Source organism: Jaculus jaculus, chromosome 3 (assembly GCF_020740685.1).
Source record: "Jaculus jaculus isolate mJacJac1 chromosome 3, mJacJac1.mat.Y.cur, whole genome shotgun sequence".
Classification (NCBI taxonomy): domain Eukaryota; kingdom Metazoa; phylum Chordata; class Mammalia; order Rodentia; family Dipodidae; genus Jaculus; species Jaculus jaculus.
In genome coordinates this window covers 164,317,354-164,332,918 of record NC_059104.1, presented here as the reverse complement: position 1 = coordinate 164,332,918, position 15,565 = coordinate 164,317,354, and the positions used below count along the sequence as shown (strand labels likewise).

Sequence of the window (15,565 nt, the reverse complement as noted above, 5' to 3'; positions counted from 1 at the left end):
TCCGGCCCATTAGGCTACCATGGTAATTCCCCAGATTCTGAGAGCTTTCCAACTTGACAGGAAACAGCTCAGCAATTCCCACCCAGAGGCCTATGAAGGTATTTCCCGTCCTGTGAGTACCTGGCCCCAGCTTTGGGTTGAACCTGTCTCTAAGGACACCAGGGCGCCCTCACTGTGATCCTGTAAATCCATACTGCTAGCCAGCAGGCCAGGAGGATGCCAAATTTAGTGAGAGGCATTTGGCGTCACAATTCTGTCTTACTCAAGCATAGTGAGTCTGAGTCTGGTCTGGTAGGGACCCAGAAACTGACAAAAAAAAAAAAAAATCACACCCTCAGCAGAATAAGACGAGGTAGAGCTGGTTAGAAGCCACCTCCAGCTAGCTGATCTTCATGTCCGCCAGGGCACAAGCATGGAGCAGAAGGCAGCTCTAGCTCCCTTGCCTGCACCGGCTGAGCTCCACACCGAGCAACACTGGCCCCAAGCCCTGATCCTCAACCCAAGGCCATTGATCTATTCCACAGTGGTGTTCTGCCACAGAGGCCCTGGGTGGACTGCACCCACCTTCTCCTGGGCCTCTGAGGTGACAGGAACTACTGGATGGGACATAGCTGTCTTCCTTCCCCACAATGGGGCATCTGTTATCTCCCAAGGAGCTGTTTGTAACGCAGGAAGAATGGGCTGGGGGGCAGAGCGTGTGACAAAGGAGAAGGGAGGCGGTGTCAGGGAGGGGGCTAATTGGTTTAGAAGAGAATCTAACTTAGTTTCTTTTAGAAGGTATGCCAAATAGCTCCTTTTTTTCCCTCTTTTGCAGAGCTTGCCGTTTGATCCGAGAATTCTTGGCAGCAGCCTAGCCCATGGAATGGACGACGCCTGCGCCACCAGGCTGCGAACACCGCCCTCTCCCCCGCCGGTCCACGCTCCAGTGGCCACACGAATCAATGCCCTTCAGGACCGAGCCGCCGCATCTCGCTTTTCACTGCGCAAGGTCTCCTCGGCCCTGCCCCCAGCCCCTTCCAAACATCCCGCTGCTGCCTTGGTTCAAGCTTAAAAAAAAAATATGGGGCTGTAAACTTCAGAAGAAGGAAGAAAGGGGGGGAGCAGCTTGTTAGCTAATGTTTTATAAACAGGGAAAACCCGTTAGCAATAGAGCTGGAACTAGGCAGAGGGAGAAGAAAGTGAGGAGGAGGAAGGTCCCAAGAAAACCCTATTACAAACGCAGGATGTTCAGCAGAGAGAAAGGAGTAATAAAAGGAATCAGTCCCAGATGGCCTTCCTCAGAGAGGAGAGCGGGAGAGAAAACTTTTTTTACATAGATAATATAAATCAAAGTTCTACGGAATCTTATTTTCTCTTTGTAAACCAGCCCCGTAGCTCTGGAGCACTGGCCAGTGTCCACTTGTTGGGGGTCATGCCACACGGTCAGGGCTAGTGTGGCACCGACTGACCATGGTTCCGAGATGGTCTCATCCCCAAGTGACCAGAGTGAAGGGAAAGCAGAGGAGACTGTCCCGAGTTCTAGGTAAGAGTGTGAAATCCCTTTGTTCTGGCTGCCGCTCTCTCCCGAGAGAGCCCGCTGTCATTCCCCAAGCCCCCACGGCTCCCTCACGAGCAGTCCCACTGAGGCAGCACCCTTCAGACACTAGCTCCACCCCCACTCTTGGAAATGGTCTGTTCACATTCTCTCCTATGAGACAGGCCAATACCCTGTTTAATACCAAATAGCTTTAAAATTTTTTTTGTCTCTCATTTTTATTTATTTGAGAGCAATAGAAAGCCAGAGAAACAGGCTGATAGATAGAGACAGAATGGGCACGCCAGGGCCTCTAGCCAGTGCAAACGAGCTCCAGATGTATGCGCCCCTTTGTGCACCTGGCTTACGTGGGTCCTGGGGAATCGAGCCTTGAACCGGGGTTCTTAGACTTCACAGGAAAGCGCTTAACCACCAAGTCATCTCTCCAGCCCCCAAATAGCTTTGGAAGACCAGCTCTCCCTGAAGCCTCTTCCTCCCATTGAGGGAGGGGTCAGGGTGCTGGGTCATGCAAAAGAAGAGGCATTGATAAGCACCCAGCATTGCCCATCAGCTGCAAATGACCATCCATTTCAGACCTTTGGATGAGGCAAGTAGGGGAAGCTTGAGTTACCTTAGAATATTACTAATAATATAAAAGCCACATTTATGGGGCATTTACTAGGTGTCAGACACTGAGCTAAGTGCTTGACATGGACCATTTAGTTCATACCTCACAATGGCTCTCTGAGGAAGGTAGCCCCACTTTATAGAGGAGAGGACTGAGCCAGAACTCCAGTGCCTATCTGATTCCAGAATGTACCCCCCCTTTGGAAACCATTCCACGTCGCGGGCTGGCCTGAGGAGAGCGTGTGGCTGCGGGCCCGCCAATCTCACCTTCCTCACAGCTCTCGCCCTTGTAGCCCGGGTTGCAGATGCAAGTGCCCATGATGCAGGTGCCATGGCTGCTGCAGGCGACGTCGATGCACTGGTTGGTGGGGACGTCACACTCGGCGCCCTTCCAGCCACTGTGGCATAGGCACCTGCCCTTCATATACTGGCCGTTTCCGCTGCACAGCACGGGGCAGGAGGCTGGGGACACAGCACCAAAAGCCTGGTATGAGTCACTCACCTTTGTTCCCTTCTCCTCCCATCTCTCCTGACTTCACCAACTGCCTCAACCGCTTTGTCACAAACACCCACGTGTGCCATCGCTGTGCATTACTGCTTGACACGTGGTGCGGGGCCCTGCCGAACTTCCACGGCCGGGAGCTGCTCTCTCCAGCTCGTCCTATTCTGACGGGAGGCCCCGGCTGCCAGGAGCTTCTCTCATAGGAGGCCACAGTCTGTTTCTTGTTATCGCTGGAAAAGACAGCTGAGAGTCTGAGTCTCCTGGTTACCTTGCGTGTCTCCTCCGGGACTCTCGTAACAGCACTCCATTTTCACTTCCCCACACCTCCTGTGTAGCACCACTTACTGCTGTCTTTAACCCAGTAGAGTTTCGCTTCCATTGTCTTTTAGGTCTCCACTCCAGCCCCTTACATACAGCCCCTCAAGAGGAGAGCCGAGCCCAGCTTGGCTCTTTAAGTATTATGTTTCCATTTTGCCTCTTAGCGTAAAGGGTTTTGTGATCATTTCTACCAAGGACACTATATAAAAATAAATTATATTGCATTGTGCTGGAAGTACTTGCCTGTCTTACTGAGGTACAATGAGGCTGTTTTACACATGACTCTTAGCTTTAAGTGCGTATGGGATGAGACAGTAATTCTTGTTACAAGGAATGACTCATCTCTTTCTGCGCCATCTTCGCCGGCCCCCACATGGCTTCTTTCCTTTTTAAAGCACTCAGCAGGTAATCACTGTTTCCCAGCGCTGCCAGCTCCGCTGCCTTAAGCAGAGTCTATTTTACATTAGCTGAAGTAAGCAGAGCCCTCGCCTGCTGCATAAGGTTTTCAGGATGCTACTCCCTCCGTGCGGGAGGCCAGCGCCGTCTTCCACTGCCGAAGCCTCGGACTTGTATCCCAACACTCCCTCCTTGCCAACCCCTTCCTGAATGGGGATTCCTCCCTTCCCCGGGCTGAGAGACCACACAGAACCTTGTTGCTTCTTATCATGGTGTTGCTTTGGAAAGAAGATGCACATGTGTACAGGCACATCTGTGTGTGAGGGTGTGTGTGTGCACGCATGTGTGTGCGCACATGCATGCATGTTTGGAGGCCAGAGGAAAACCTCACATGTTGTTCCTCAGGAATGCTGTCCATCTTTTTTTTTTTTTTTTTAATACAAGGTGTCTCAATGGCCTGGAACTCACCAAGTAGGTAAGAAAGGCTTGCCAGTGAGCCCCTGTCTCAGCCTCCCCAGTACTGGCATATAAGCATGTGCCACTAATAACCAGGCACCTAGTATGTTCAGGTGGGTTCTGATGATTGAACTCAGGTCCTCATGCTTGGAAGGCAAGCGCGTTACTGACTGAGCCATTTCCCCAACTCCAGTGCTGGCTGCTCTGTAATAGTCGGTTTACTCATTCATTTCCTAGAGCCAGCCTGGGGACTCCGGGATGGATCAATGGTATGACGCCGGCACCTAGCACAGGGTTGAACCCTAAGTGAGCTTCAAGCAAGTGGCTGCTGAGTGAGTGAAGGGATGGAGAAACCAAGACAAGAGGCCGTTTATGCCTCCTTTGAGGGTAACGCTAAATTGTCAGGACCACAGATTTCCTCCAGCAGTTTTCTTGTTCGTGCTTTCAAGATAGAAATGAAAGCCAGAAGCACAGGAGAGGTCCTGGGCAGCCTTTAAATGATCTCAGAAGTGGTTGTCATTAGCAGGGTGTATGCCAAAGTGTCAGGCAGCATTAGGGTGTGTGTGAGAACAGCCGGGCTCCCCAGACCCTCCCACGTGTCTTAGCTGAGACTCTGCCTGCACTGTTCCATGCTTCCCACCTACAGATCAGAGGTCACAGCCAAGTGGGGAGAAGCTTCAAAGATGCTTGACGAGAACTGATGACACTTCTAAGAGAAAATCAACTGCCACTCTGCCTGTCCCAACGAGGAACACGATTTGCAGTGGCTGCTCCTGTAAATACTTCTTGTCTGGTCTTCCCAGTTGTCCACAGGTGGGTAACAATGGCTGACGGGGCATGGCTTCGCCTGCAGACGTCCCCCCCACCCCCGGTCCCCGCTGGATGCGCTTCTGAACAACAGACCCTTGGCAGCAGTTCTCAGGTGCAAGAAGAGATGGCCCGATTCCAGAGTTTGCTCTGATGAGTACCCCTTGGTGCCCACAGGGTCTGGGAAGTGGAGACTTAAAGATGACCATGAGGACTCACCTCGGCCGCAGTCAGGGCCCAGAAAACCCAGGAAGCAGTGGCAGGTCCCAGAGATGCAGTCACCATTGCCGTAGCAGTTGCTGGGGCAGTTGTCCACTGATTCTAGGGGAGAAGAGATGGGGAGCTGAAAGTAGGAATGGCTCCCGCATGCGTACGTACACACAGACACACAGACACACACACACAGACACACACACACGCGCGCGCACACACAGCCCAGGGTCAAGGCTCCAGTGAAGCAGGACCCACTCATTTGAGTTTTCCAGGCCCAGTCACTGAAAGGAACCAACTGAGTTAAAATCATGTCATTTTCACTCTCATTGAAGTACTCGACTCACATTAAGACACGTGCTCTGTAAAATGTCAGCCTGAACCAAAATTTTATAAGTCGGATATATCTTTATAAATGTGCTGGCAGTTCTTGGGCTAAAAGCCATCAGGAGGCAACAATCTGACCTGTGAACAGTGGTTATCTTTGGGTGGGGGTTCCGTCCCATTAGTCTGCCTTTTCATAAGGTTACTGCATATTTGCATGACTGTCTGTCCCCACCTCTGACTTTCCCTGTTTCTGCCCAGGTCCCTTCCACCATCCCTCACTGGCGATGTTACAGCAGCCTTCGGCTGGTCTTCCAGTGTTATCTCTTGCCTGATTTATTTACTATTCAGCAGCCTGAGTTATTTCTGTGGTATGAACCTGATTCAGGCACACTCCTGCTTCAAAACCTTCAATGCCTCCCCTCCACACACACACATTGGCTGCAATGTGAAAGCCACACTTTTTGAAACTCTGTGACCCATTTCTTTTTTAATTTTTAAATTTTTATTTATTTATTTGAAAGTGACAGAGAAAGAGGCAGATAGATAGATAGAGAGAGAGAGAGAATGGGCACGCCAGGGCCTCTAGCTACTGTGAATGAACTCCAGACGCATGTGCCCCCTTGTGCATCTGGCTTACATGGGTCCTGGGGAATCCAGCCTCGAACTGGGGTCCTTAGGATTCACAGGCAAACGCTTAACCACTAAGCCATCTTTCCAGTCCCATTTCTTTTTTAAAAAATATTTATTTATTATTTGTGAAAGAGAGAGGGAGAGAGAAAGTAGGGGTGTTCCAGGGCTGCAAATGAATTAGAAATGCACATGCCACTCTGTGTATCTGGCTTTACGTGAGTACTAAAGAATTGAACCTGAGCTGGCAGGCTTTACACACAAGTACCTTTAACTGCTGAGCCATCTCTCAGTCCCTTCTGTGAACCTTTCCTTCCCTGTGTCTGGTCAGGTCCACACCCTCCTCTGAAGTCCATTTGTTGGAGGATTTCTACTTCCTTGGACTTTCCTGAATATCTTAGGCAAATACTCTGTCTGACACATCAAGGAAATACAGAATCAACTTAAGAAAAGTCTTAATAAAAAATTAGGTGCTTAAAAAATAGGTGTTTGTTGCTCCCATTAGTAAACAGATGATCTAGAAATATCTGCTTATTGAGAACAGTCATTTCTCAGTGATGCTGGACAGAGGACAAGGCTAAGATGCGACCAAGCACAGAACACCATCTGGGTGCCTGGGAGTCCTCCAATCACACCTCATCTCACTTTCTCCAGATCTCATAAATATGTATTTATGTATGTCATTTCTATTTCACTAACAAAAAGAAAGAAAGAAAAACAGATACATCTGAGAGAGATGAAGCAAGTCGCTAAAGGTTGAAGATACCAAGTCGCAATGGTAGGGTTTAAAAAATCATTTATTTATTTGCAAGGAGAGAGAGAGAGAGAAAGAGAGAAAGAGAATGGGTGTGCATCAGGGCCTCTAACTACTGCAAACAAACTCCAGATGCATATGCCACTTTGTGCATCTGGCTTCACGTGGGTACTATGGAATTGAACCCAGGTTGTTAGGCTTTGCAGGCAAGCGCCTTAACCACTGACCCATCTCTCCAGCCGAGTGGCAGGTTTTGAACACAGGCTTTGGAATCTAAGCCAGTCTCCCTCCGCCCTACAGGAAGTCATCCCATGACAGAAACAAGGTGAATGAGCAAGGCAAATCTCGAATGGTGAGGCCAACCCAGAAGGCAGCAAAGGAACCAAGGAAGGGCTGAGAATTCTAGAACTTTCAGAGCTTGAAGGGCTTCAAGAGACCATCCAGTAAAATGTGCTCATCTTAAGGGGGTAGGACCTGAGGCCCACAGGAAGGGCAGTGACTCCCTCAAGGTCACAGAGTAAATTGGGAGAGTCAGATGGAAGGTAGAGCGTAAGGCCCGTCAGGTAGGCTGAGATAGGGATTCAAGTCAATATGCTGACACTGAGACCTCTGTGAGAGACATGTGACCATTTCAGCCAAGCTGAACTGGGAAAGATCTAACCAGTGGCCGGTCACTTGGGCAGCAGCACGGTGAAGAGCAAAGGCTCTACCTGGAGATCTCCCTGGGGTCTGGACTCCTAATACTGCTCTGTGTGTCCTATAGCAACTTCCTCTCCTCTCTGGGCCTCACTTTGTTCCTCTTGAAAATGAAGATGATGGCCCAGGTGACTCCCTGGGGCTGTTTCCTGTTCTGAGATGCCACACCTTACAGTGAATGAGCAGGTCCACTGAGGAGAGAGGTCGCGAAGGCCTAACAGCGCACCCAAGGGAGTACACTGACAGCTACCAGAGTGGCTGGTGACAGGGAGGAGGAGCTGGTGGCATGTATAGCATGGGGTACTTTTAAAAGAAGCCTTTCTTGTATTGAGGACACTCACAACTCATCAAAGTAGAAATCCAGAGGTTTCAGAGAGGTCAACACTAAACCAGGCTTATAACACACCCAATGAAGGCACAGGGAACGTGTGTGTGTGGGGGGGGGGGCGGGTGAGGGGATTGTAAGCCACAGGGTGGTACAGAATGTCCTGAGGCATTGCCCTCCCCTGCCCACAGAGACTGTCTGATGCTTTGCTTTCATGACCCCATGGTGAATACCAATAACCTCACTGAGGAGGGCCTCAGTCAAATGGGGGCAGGGGAGATGGAATATGTGTGTAGCCTGATGGGAATATATCCAACATGTAACTGGTTCAAACAGTAAAGTTCATAATTAATTAAAAATTAACAAAAAAAAAATTACAATCAGCATAGGAACTTGGAGAGCACAATGTTTACCTGAGAGTAAATACACTTTTATTTTTTACTAAAGAGGCCTTTCTTCAAAGGTCTTTCAGTATCAACTTGGGAATGATTTCATTTTTTCAGAAAAAAAAAATAGTCCAAATACGTGGTTTCCTTTTGTAAATGGGAAATTCCACTCCTTTACTGTTGTCTCTCCACTAACACAGGCAGCGTCTTACTAACAGTTAATAACTAACAGAAGTAGGATTCAAGCCCAGTTCTTGGGAGTCCAACCCACTCTTCTTCCATGATGTCATGCTCTGTGGGTCCCACAGGACCTCAACCCATGACAGAAGCGGGGGAATGAGCAAGGCAGGTCTCTGGGACAGCAAAGCCAATGTTGAAACGTTGAAGGCAGCCAAAAAAAAAAAAAAAAAAAAAAAAACCAAGAAAATTCTAGAACCTTCAGAGCTGGAGAAGCGACACAGAGTAGATAGCAAGGGGGTCTAGTTCAACATGTGACCTCACTTCAGGACCAGCAGAATAAGGCTTAGGTACAGTGACTTGAGGATCTGTTCTCCATTGCTTGGAAGAGTCCAAGTTCCTAAGGTGTTTAAATCAGCAATATAAAAATCCTTTAAAAGAAAACCCACTCAGGAAGTATCATTCTGGATATTCTTCTAAAACATAAAGTTCAAGTAAAGTTCAAGGCCAGATCATCTTCCCTTTAAGCTACCGCTCCCCATGGAGTGGGAGGGATAGTCCCTCCTCCCTGCCTCCTCCACCCCCAAAATGCGGCAGCCCAGGACAGTAAGGGAGAGGGTCTGGTTTCTGGCTGTCCTGTTCTGGAATGGCCACAAGCCTTGGCCATGCCCTGGAGCTCCCTCTACCTATCTCCTTATCCTTGCTCTTTCACTGTGTCCCAGATTCCCGGATGAGTAACTTCTTTCTTTCAACACCAGTTCTAATGCCACGGCCTCTGAGAAGATTTCCGGCTAGTTTAAAGAGACCATGTTCCTCTCAGACTTTTTCTCCTCAGCCCCTGTGGAAACATTATACAGTCAGCTTTGGACTATGAACCTCTGAGTTCAGAGACACTTTATTGGGGGGGGGTATGCACCCTGCTCTCCAGTCCACAAGAGGGTCTCAGTAAGCTATCTACTGCTATCACTGAAAGAATTCAACTAGATGGTCTTTCAAATTCAGCTCAGATTTAAAATGCTATGGTTCAGTCCTTCTTGAGCCAGCAGTATAGAATATATCTCCTAATAAAATCACTTTAATTACTGCTGGCATTTTAGCAGGCTCCATGGAAGATGTATGTCACACACTATCTAGATTCCAACTTACAAAGTCTGTAAGATACAGACCTGTTTATCATTTGCCAAAAGAGCCCTCATAGTGACAAAGTGAGAAAAGCATCTTTTCTGTGACTAAGTACAATGTCGGTGGCTAAATCTGACAGAATGGAAGCCTGGATGCTACAAAACTTGCCCTGGGCTGTCAGTGTCAGGGAAGGCAGAAGTTTCAGAAGACATGAAATAATTTCAAGACAGCAACACGAAAGCAAAGGGTGACATTTGGAGGTGATTTGCTTTGATTGAGATGTTTAATGTATACACGCAGCTTTTCTTCTAGCCAGCAGAATCTCAACAACTTGGGGTCTCTTTGGGATCCCGCAAGTTACTCGAGTCTCCACTGACCAGATTTCTAAGCGAAACTCTGGGGCAGAAGTGACATTCGCTGGCTTAGGTAGGAGAAGTGCGAACTTCACTGTCTAAACATGCTGCATGTTCCCAATTAGCACTGGTGAGCCTCTCTCTGGCCCTGCATTCCTCCTGCTTTGCTCACGTTCAGGCTGCAGCTGCTTTCGTTTAGCAGAAGGTGTGCTTTCAGATCTGCTCGGGTGGAAGTTAAAAAAAAAAAAAACATCTCAGCTGCCTGTGAGAAACTGATTTTCATAATTGGGTGTGTGGTATGTTAGGACATGCAGGCCCTTTCCCCCTCCGCTTTTGCATTTCTATCACAGCAGAGGGTCTAGAGAGGGGACCCCAGCATTCAGGAACTTGCTCTTCCTTCCCATCGGTGTTCAAATGCACACTTTAAAGGTTCCCTCTCCAGATCTAGGTCGAAAGGGAGAGTTTTCTGTGGGAGTTGAACACAGTATCCCTCCAGGTACAAAGGGTCATCTGTGGGACTCATTTTTATCTGTTCGCTACCTTCCTTCCATCAGAGCCATGTCCTTAGCATGGCTGTATTGGTGTGAAAGATGATCTCAGGGACATAGGAGTCCTTTCCGGTCCAAGACGGAATTCCTGCCAGCTTTTGCTCCTTTTGCATTTCTGTCATGAAAGGATACCACTGAGAAACCGCAGCCCGCATGAGGATCATGGGAGCAGCCCAGGGCTCTCCTGGACTCCTGCTTTCTCGAACAGTCATGCTGGGAAGGGCAGGCTCCCTTCTCAGGCTCAGGCCGTTCGCCATACCCGCATGTGACTCTGGTCTCAGCAGGCAAACCTCTGTGGTCCTGGCAGTGTGCTCATGGATGCTGGTGCCAAAGACAGGAGGAGAGGCCTCATTATCCTCATTGCCTCTTTCCGCTCACCCAGCACCCGCTCCCTGCAAGTCCTGTTCCCTTGTGACATGTCTCACAGGTGCCTGTGGATGCCACCTACGCCCCTTCCCTTTGCTCCTGTGTCTACCCTTAAGTTGTAAAGGTGGGTGGCAGAGACTCTTCAGGAGCACTTGATTGAATAACCAACGTCCACCTCCTCCTGCTCAGTGACCCACCACGTGACACCTGTCCTTGAATGCGCTGCAGAATGATGGAGGCTAAAGCTACAGACGAGATTGAACTTGGACCTTAGGGTAGCCAAATGGAAGACTGCCTACGCCACCCGCGGTGCAGCCACGGAAATTTACACTTTATGTCTTATCTGTTAACATTCCCTTTATTCTTTTTTTTTAAAAAAATTATTTTTATTTATTTATTTATTTATTTGAGAGCGACAGACAGAGAGAAAGACAGAGGGAGAGAGAGAGAATGGGCGTGCCAGAGCTTCCAGCCTCTGCAAACGAACTCCAGACGCGTGCGCCCCCTTGTGCATCTGGCTAACGTGGGACCTGGGGAATCGAGCCTCGAACTGGGGTCCTTAGGCTTCACAGGCAAGCGCTTAACCGCTAAGCCATCTCTCCAGCCCACATTCCCTCTATTCTTTACCAAAACAACAACAACCAAAAACAATGAGCAACCAAAAAGAAAGATGGAAACAGAGCAGAGAGCATAGGTAGGATTCAATTCTACCGCAGCTCCAGGTTGAAGGGAGGGACTAACAGAGTCTCTCTCATCCCCTTAAGTGGAGCTATGAGTGTATAACCGTGTATTTCTACTTAGTCCTTCTGTTAGCTGAAAGAAATAGGTACCTCGGCTCAGACAGAGACGGAGAACTAAAGTCACTTGTTAGCTTTCAGGGTAAACCTAGTGAGTGAACCGCATTCTGCTAAGTATTGCTTGTCTTGTACCCAAATCTGGGCTCTGGAGCCAGGCTGTCTCTTACAAGCCATGTGTTGTTGGACAAAGGTATCTCTCTAGGTATCATTTTCCTCATCTGTGAAATGGGGTTAATAATGGCTCCCACTTCAGAGAGTTATTTGGAAGAACGGACAGGGTAATGTTATGAGTATGTGATGTGAAGAGGGGCCCAGGACCTGGTGGAGTTGGTCTTCTTTTGGTTTTAAGGAAGGGTCACACATGGCTTCCATTTGTGACTTAAAACAAAACAAAAGTAGGCCTAACAAATCCAAATAAGGAAATGTGGGTTACTGGGGTAAACACATACACATGGCAAACACACAGAAAAATCCCCATGGTAAAAACAGGAAAGCAAACAAGCTATGTTCCTAATGTGCAGGGGGCAGGGTGTTTGGGTAAATTTTCTCTTGGGGAAATCACTGTCAGAATAAATTAAATCTGTTGTCTCCCTGAAGCCCCAGCACTGGCAGGCCCATGCCAACATCTAAAAGGACTTTTCTCCTGTGCACTCTAGATTGGCACTGGGCAGGTGCCAGGTGTTGGACAGCTGTTCTGTGGCCTGTAAGATGTCAGTCCCTGTAGGCACCTGGGTTTTCTGTGCACATGATGAAATTCAAAGGTCTTCAGTCTGCAAACAGTCTAGGTCAACCCAATGACAAAAAATTGACAGAGCCTCTGAAAGCCTGGGCTTGAAGCCAGTTCTGTGCTGGCATTGGAGTGGGGAGATCTGTTTTCAGTCATACCCAGAAGTCTACCAAACCACTAGTAAGAGATGCTCTGAGGATGGATCTAGGCAAAAGAGAATGCTTGTGATTCTATCAATCTTGGTTCCTTACTTATGACTTCGGTGGGAGAAACTCGAATTTTGTCAACAAGACTGTGAGCTCCTTGAAGACAGGGATGATATGCCTGGTTCCCCAAAGTCTGGAGAGAATGAAACACACACCAACTGCTCAACGATGCTTGCTATATTGATAACGGAGCAGGAACACAATGGGGAAATAGAGAAAAGAGGTTGAGAAGAAAGTACGGGCCAATCACTGGGTTCAAGGGAACAGTTTGGTAGTCAAGAAAGCTAGCTCCATGTCCTATAGTTTTAGGTGCACAATGATTTAGAATGAAGGCGGGGAGAGGAAGACCCGGAGTTTGACTTTGTACTGCGTTCTCAGATCATATTTGGAGTTCAGAAGTTCACATCTGGCAGCCACATTTAAGAGACTGATAAGATAAGCTAGAGCATGCTCACTGAGGAGCAACCAGAAAGATAAGTGAACTAGAAGCCACATTTCAAATGAAGAATTCTTGAAGGAACTGGAAATGTGGTTTACTGAGGGAGTATGACCTTGGCTTTAAAAAATATCTGAAGGGTTATTATGTGAAATGAGAATTAGATTTTGCTTTGTGACCCTGATAGGTTGAGCTAAGTCCAGTGAATAAGGACAATCTATAGTCCTTGGGAAATAGGCTTTGTAAGAGTCAGAGCAGAACACTGCTTCTTCATTGGGTTACATTACATCTGCCCAAATACTGGGGCTTGTGGAAGGCAGGAAGCATGGCAGTCACCTTTGAATCTACAGCAAAGGGTATCAAGCTTCACTCAACGCAGGATGGAATGAATAGCCAAGCACTCTATAAAGCTACACATTTTCAGTTTCTGGATGTATTCAAGGAGAAGGTATACTAGTGACTGGAAAAAAATCTGGGGTGGGGATGTTAAAGATATGGTGTATGGCTTCTTCAAAGCCTGAAGTGGAATTGTGAGCCATGGTAAAGGAACATGTTTATACCACGCCAAGAAACTTAAGCTCTCATCCTATTCCTGTCACCAACTTGTTAAGTGACCTTGGCCAAGTCCCTTCTTATTTCAGGCCTTTTGTTTACAAAATATGTTTTGCATGTGTGTGTGGGTATATGTGGACATATGTGTAGACCAGAGGTCAATGCTGGGTGTCTTCCTCAGTCACTCCCCACCTTATATATATATTTTTTCCTCTTCTTCTTCCTCTCCTCACCTTGCCCCTCCTCTCCTCTCCTCTCCTCTCCTCTCCTCTCCTCTCCTCTCCTCTCCTCTCCTCTCCTCTCCTCTCCTCTCCTCTCCTCTCCTCTCCTCTCTCTGTGTCTCTCTCTTTCCTTCTCTCTTTCTTTCTTTCTTTCTTTCTTTCTTTCTTTCTTTCTTTCTTTCTTTCTTTCTTTCTTTCTTTCTTTCTTTCTTTCTTTTGGCAAGCTCAACCAACTGGCCTTTTGCTTTTTGGTGTATGTGAGAGCTAGAATGGGAGAGATAGATAGATAGAGAATTGGCATACCAGGGCCTCCTCCAACCACTGTAGGAAAACACCACATGCTTGCACCACCTTGTGCACAGGTGTGACTTTGCACATGTGTCACCTATCAGTCTGGCTTACATGGATCAGGGGAGTCGAATATGTGTCCTTAGACTTCATAGGCAAATGCCTTAACTGCTAAGCCATCTCCCTAGTCCTCCGCTTTATATTTTTGAAGTGAGATCTCCACTGGACCTGGAGCTTACCAGTTTGGCTAGACTACCTAGCAGCAAGCTCCAGGGACCTCCCCTGTCTCCACCTCCCCGGCCGCCACACCTAGCTTTTTATGTGAGTACTGGGAATCCAAACTCAGGTCTTCATGCTGGCACAGCAAACACCTGACTGATTGAGCCATCTCGTCAGCCCCCTCATTTACAAAATTTATTAAATCTGCTCAGCAAGTGTTTGCCGAGCATCTACCCTGGCTCGGGAAGCGTGCTGGTGATGGGGATGGCTGGGATGATCTGTCAAGTCTAACATCTGTGACTCGGTGAATCAAATCCAATTGTCAGTACTTTGGAAACCATACCACAAAATGAAAAAGCAGACAAAACCCATCATCCTGATATTTATGACTTGAGCCTGGAAAGAAGTCTGTTCCTTTCAGGGCTGACTTTATCGTTCACCCCTGGAGATGAGTCTTGACTGGATTGGATAGCTGTACTCCCTGGCTGCCTGTGGCCAAGCCTGGCCTCTCCTCCTGCCTGTGGCTGTTGGCAGAGGCTGTCACAGGTGTCTCAGGGCTGCAGCTCACCCTGTTTCTGCAACTCCCCCCCCCCAAGAGTGCTGCATGTGCGACTTTCTGCCTAGTCACGTGCTCACAGACAGCCCCCCTGCCCCCATAGACATCCTAACTGATGACAAGACTGAGATGCACCATGCCGTTTAAGCACAGGGACTGGGAGGAGAGGCGAGTGGTCAGTGTGTAGAAATGCCTTTGCTTCCCAAGATCCCTCACGCATTGCTGATTCTGGGGCATAATGTCCTACCCGTTTCAGCAGCAGGCAAGTGGGCTGGGTGATGTCACTTCTTGCTCCCTACAGCTGACTAGAAAAGGCTGAGCCTTGACCTAAGGCCAGCTGTAGGCTGAACAAGTGTTCTGGGACTCGGCCTGGTGTATGGAGGTTCTGGACCAATCAGAATCTTGCTCTGGCTATACTGCAGCCATATGAACTATAGGAGAGCAACTAGAAATGAGGAAAACCTTCTGACAGTCTATAGCACATCAAGATAACTATGTTTGACAAGACTAAGTGTATATTTCTAAATAGCTAGTGTACAGAATTTTGAATCTTTCCAACATTATCAAAGAAATGATAAGCGAATGGAGTAATGTGCATATCAATTACTATGATCTGATCACTACACATCCCACTCCCGAATTAATATGTGTACATCTGCAATCCTAGCACTGGAGAGGTAGAGACAGGAGTGTCAGGCGTTCAAGATCAGCTTGGGCTACAATAGTGAATGTGAGGCTAGTATGGGATACATGAGACTCCATCTCAAAAAAGAACAAACAGTCAAAAAAGAAAAGTCGAAAGATATGATGGGAAAAGAGGTCAAGACAGTCATTAGAGCCAGCCAAGTGGAAGCTGTCCTGACGATGGGAAGCCAGGCTGTCAGCTGAGAAAGGTGCATGGAGCCAGAGTTCTGAGAGAGGCTGGGATGCCACAAGCAAGAGACCAAAGAGACCCAAAGAGCCCTATCAAGAGGGGCCCCGGAGCTGCCTCGTTCCTGGAGCTTTGTAGAGCTTCCCTTTTTGAAATGACTTCTCTGCTGTGTTTCCTGTTCC

General features: G+C 48.1%; 1 protein-coding gene across 1 annotated transcript in view; it reads right to left on the bottom strand.

The window, feature by feature from the left end:
- The window catches only part of Tenm4 (teneurin transmembrane protein 4), a 1,065,388-nt gene that overhangs the window by 148,107 nt on the left and 901,716 nt on the right, over positions 1–15,565 (bottom strand). The window contains 2 exon segments of the mRNA XM_045144966.1: positions 2,408–2,602; positions 4,839–4,940. Of these exon segments, the coding sequence (XP_045000901.1) occupies positions 2,408–2,602; positions 4,839–4,940 (297 nt within the window).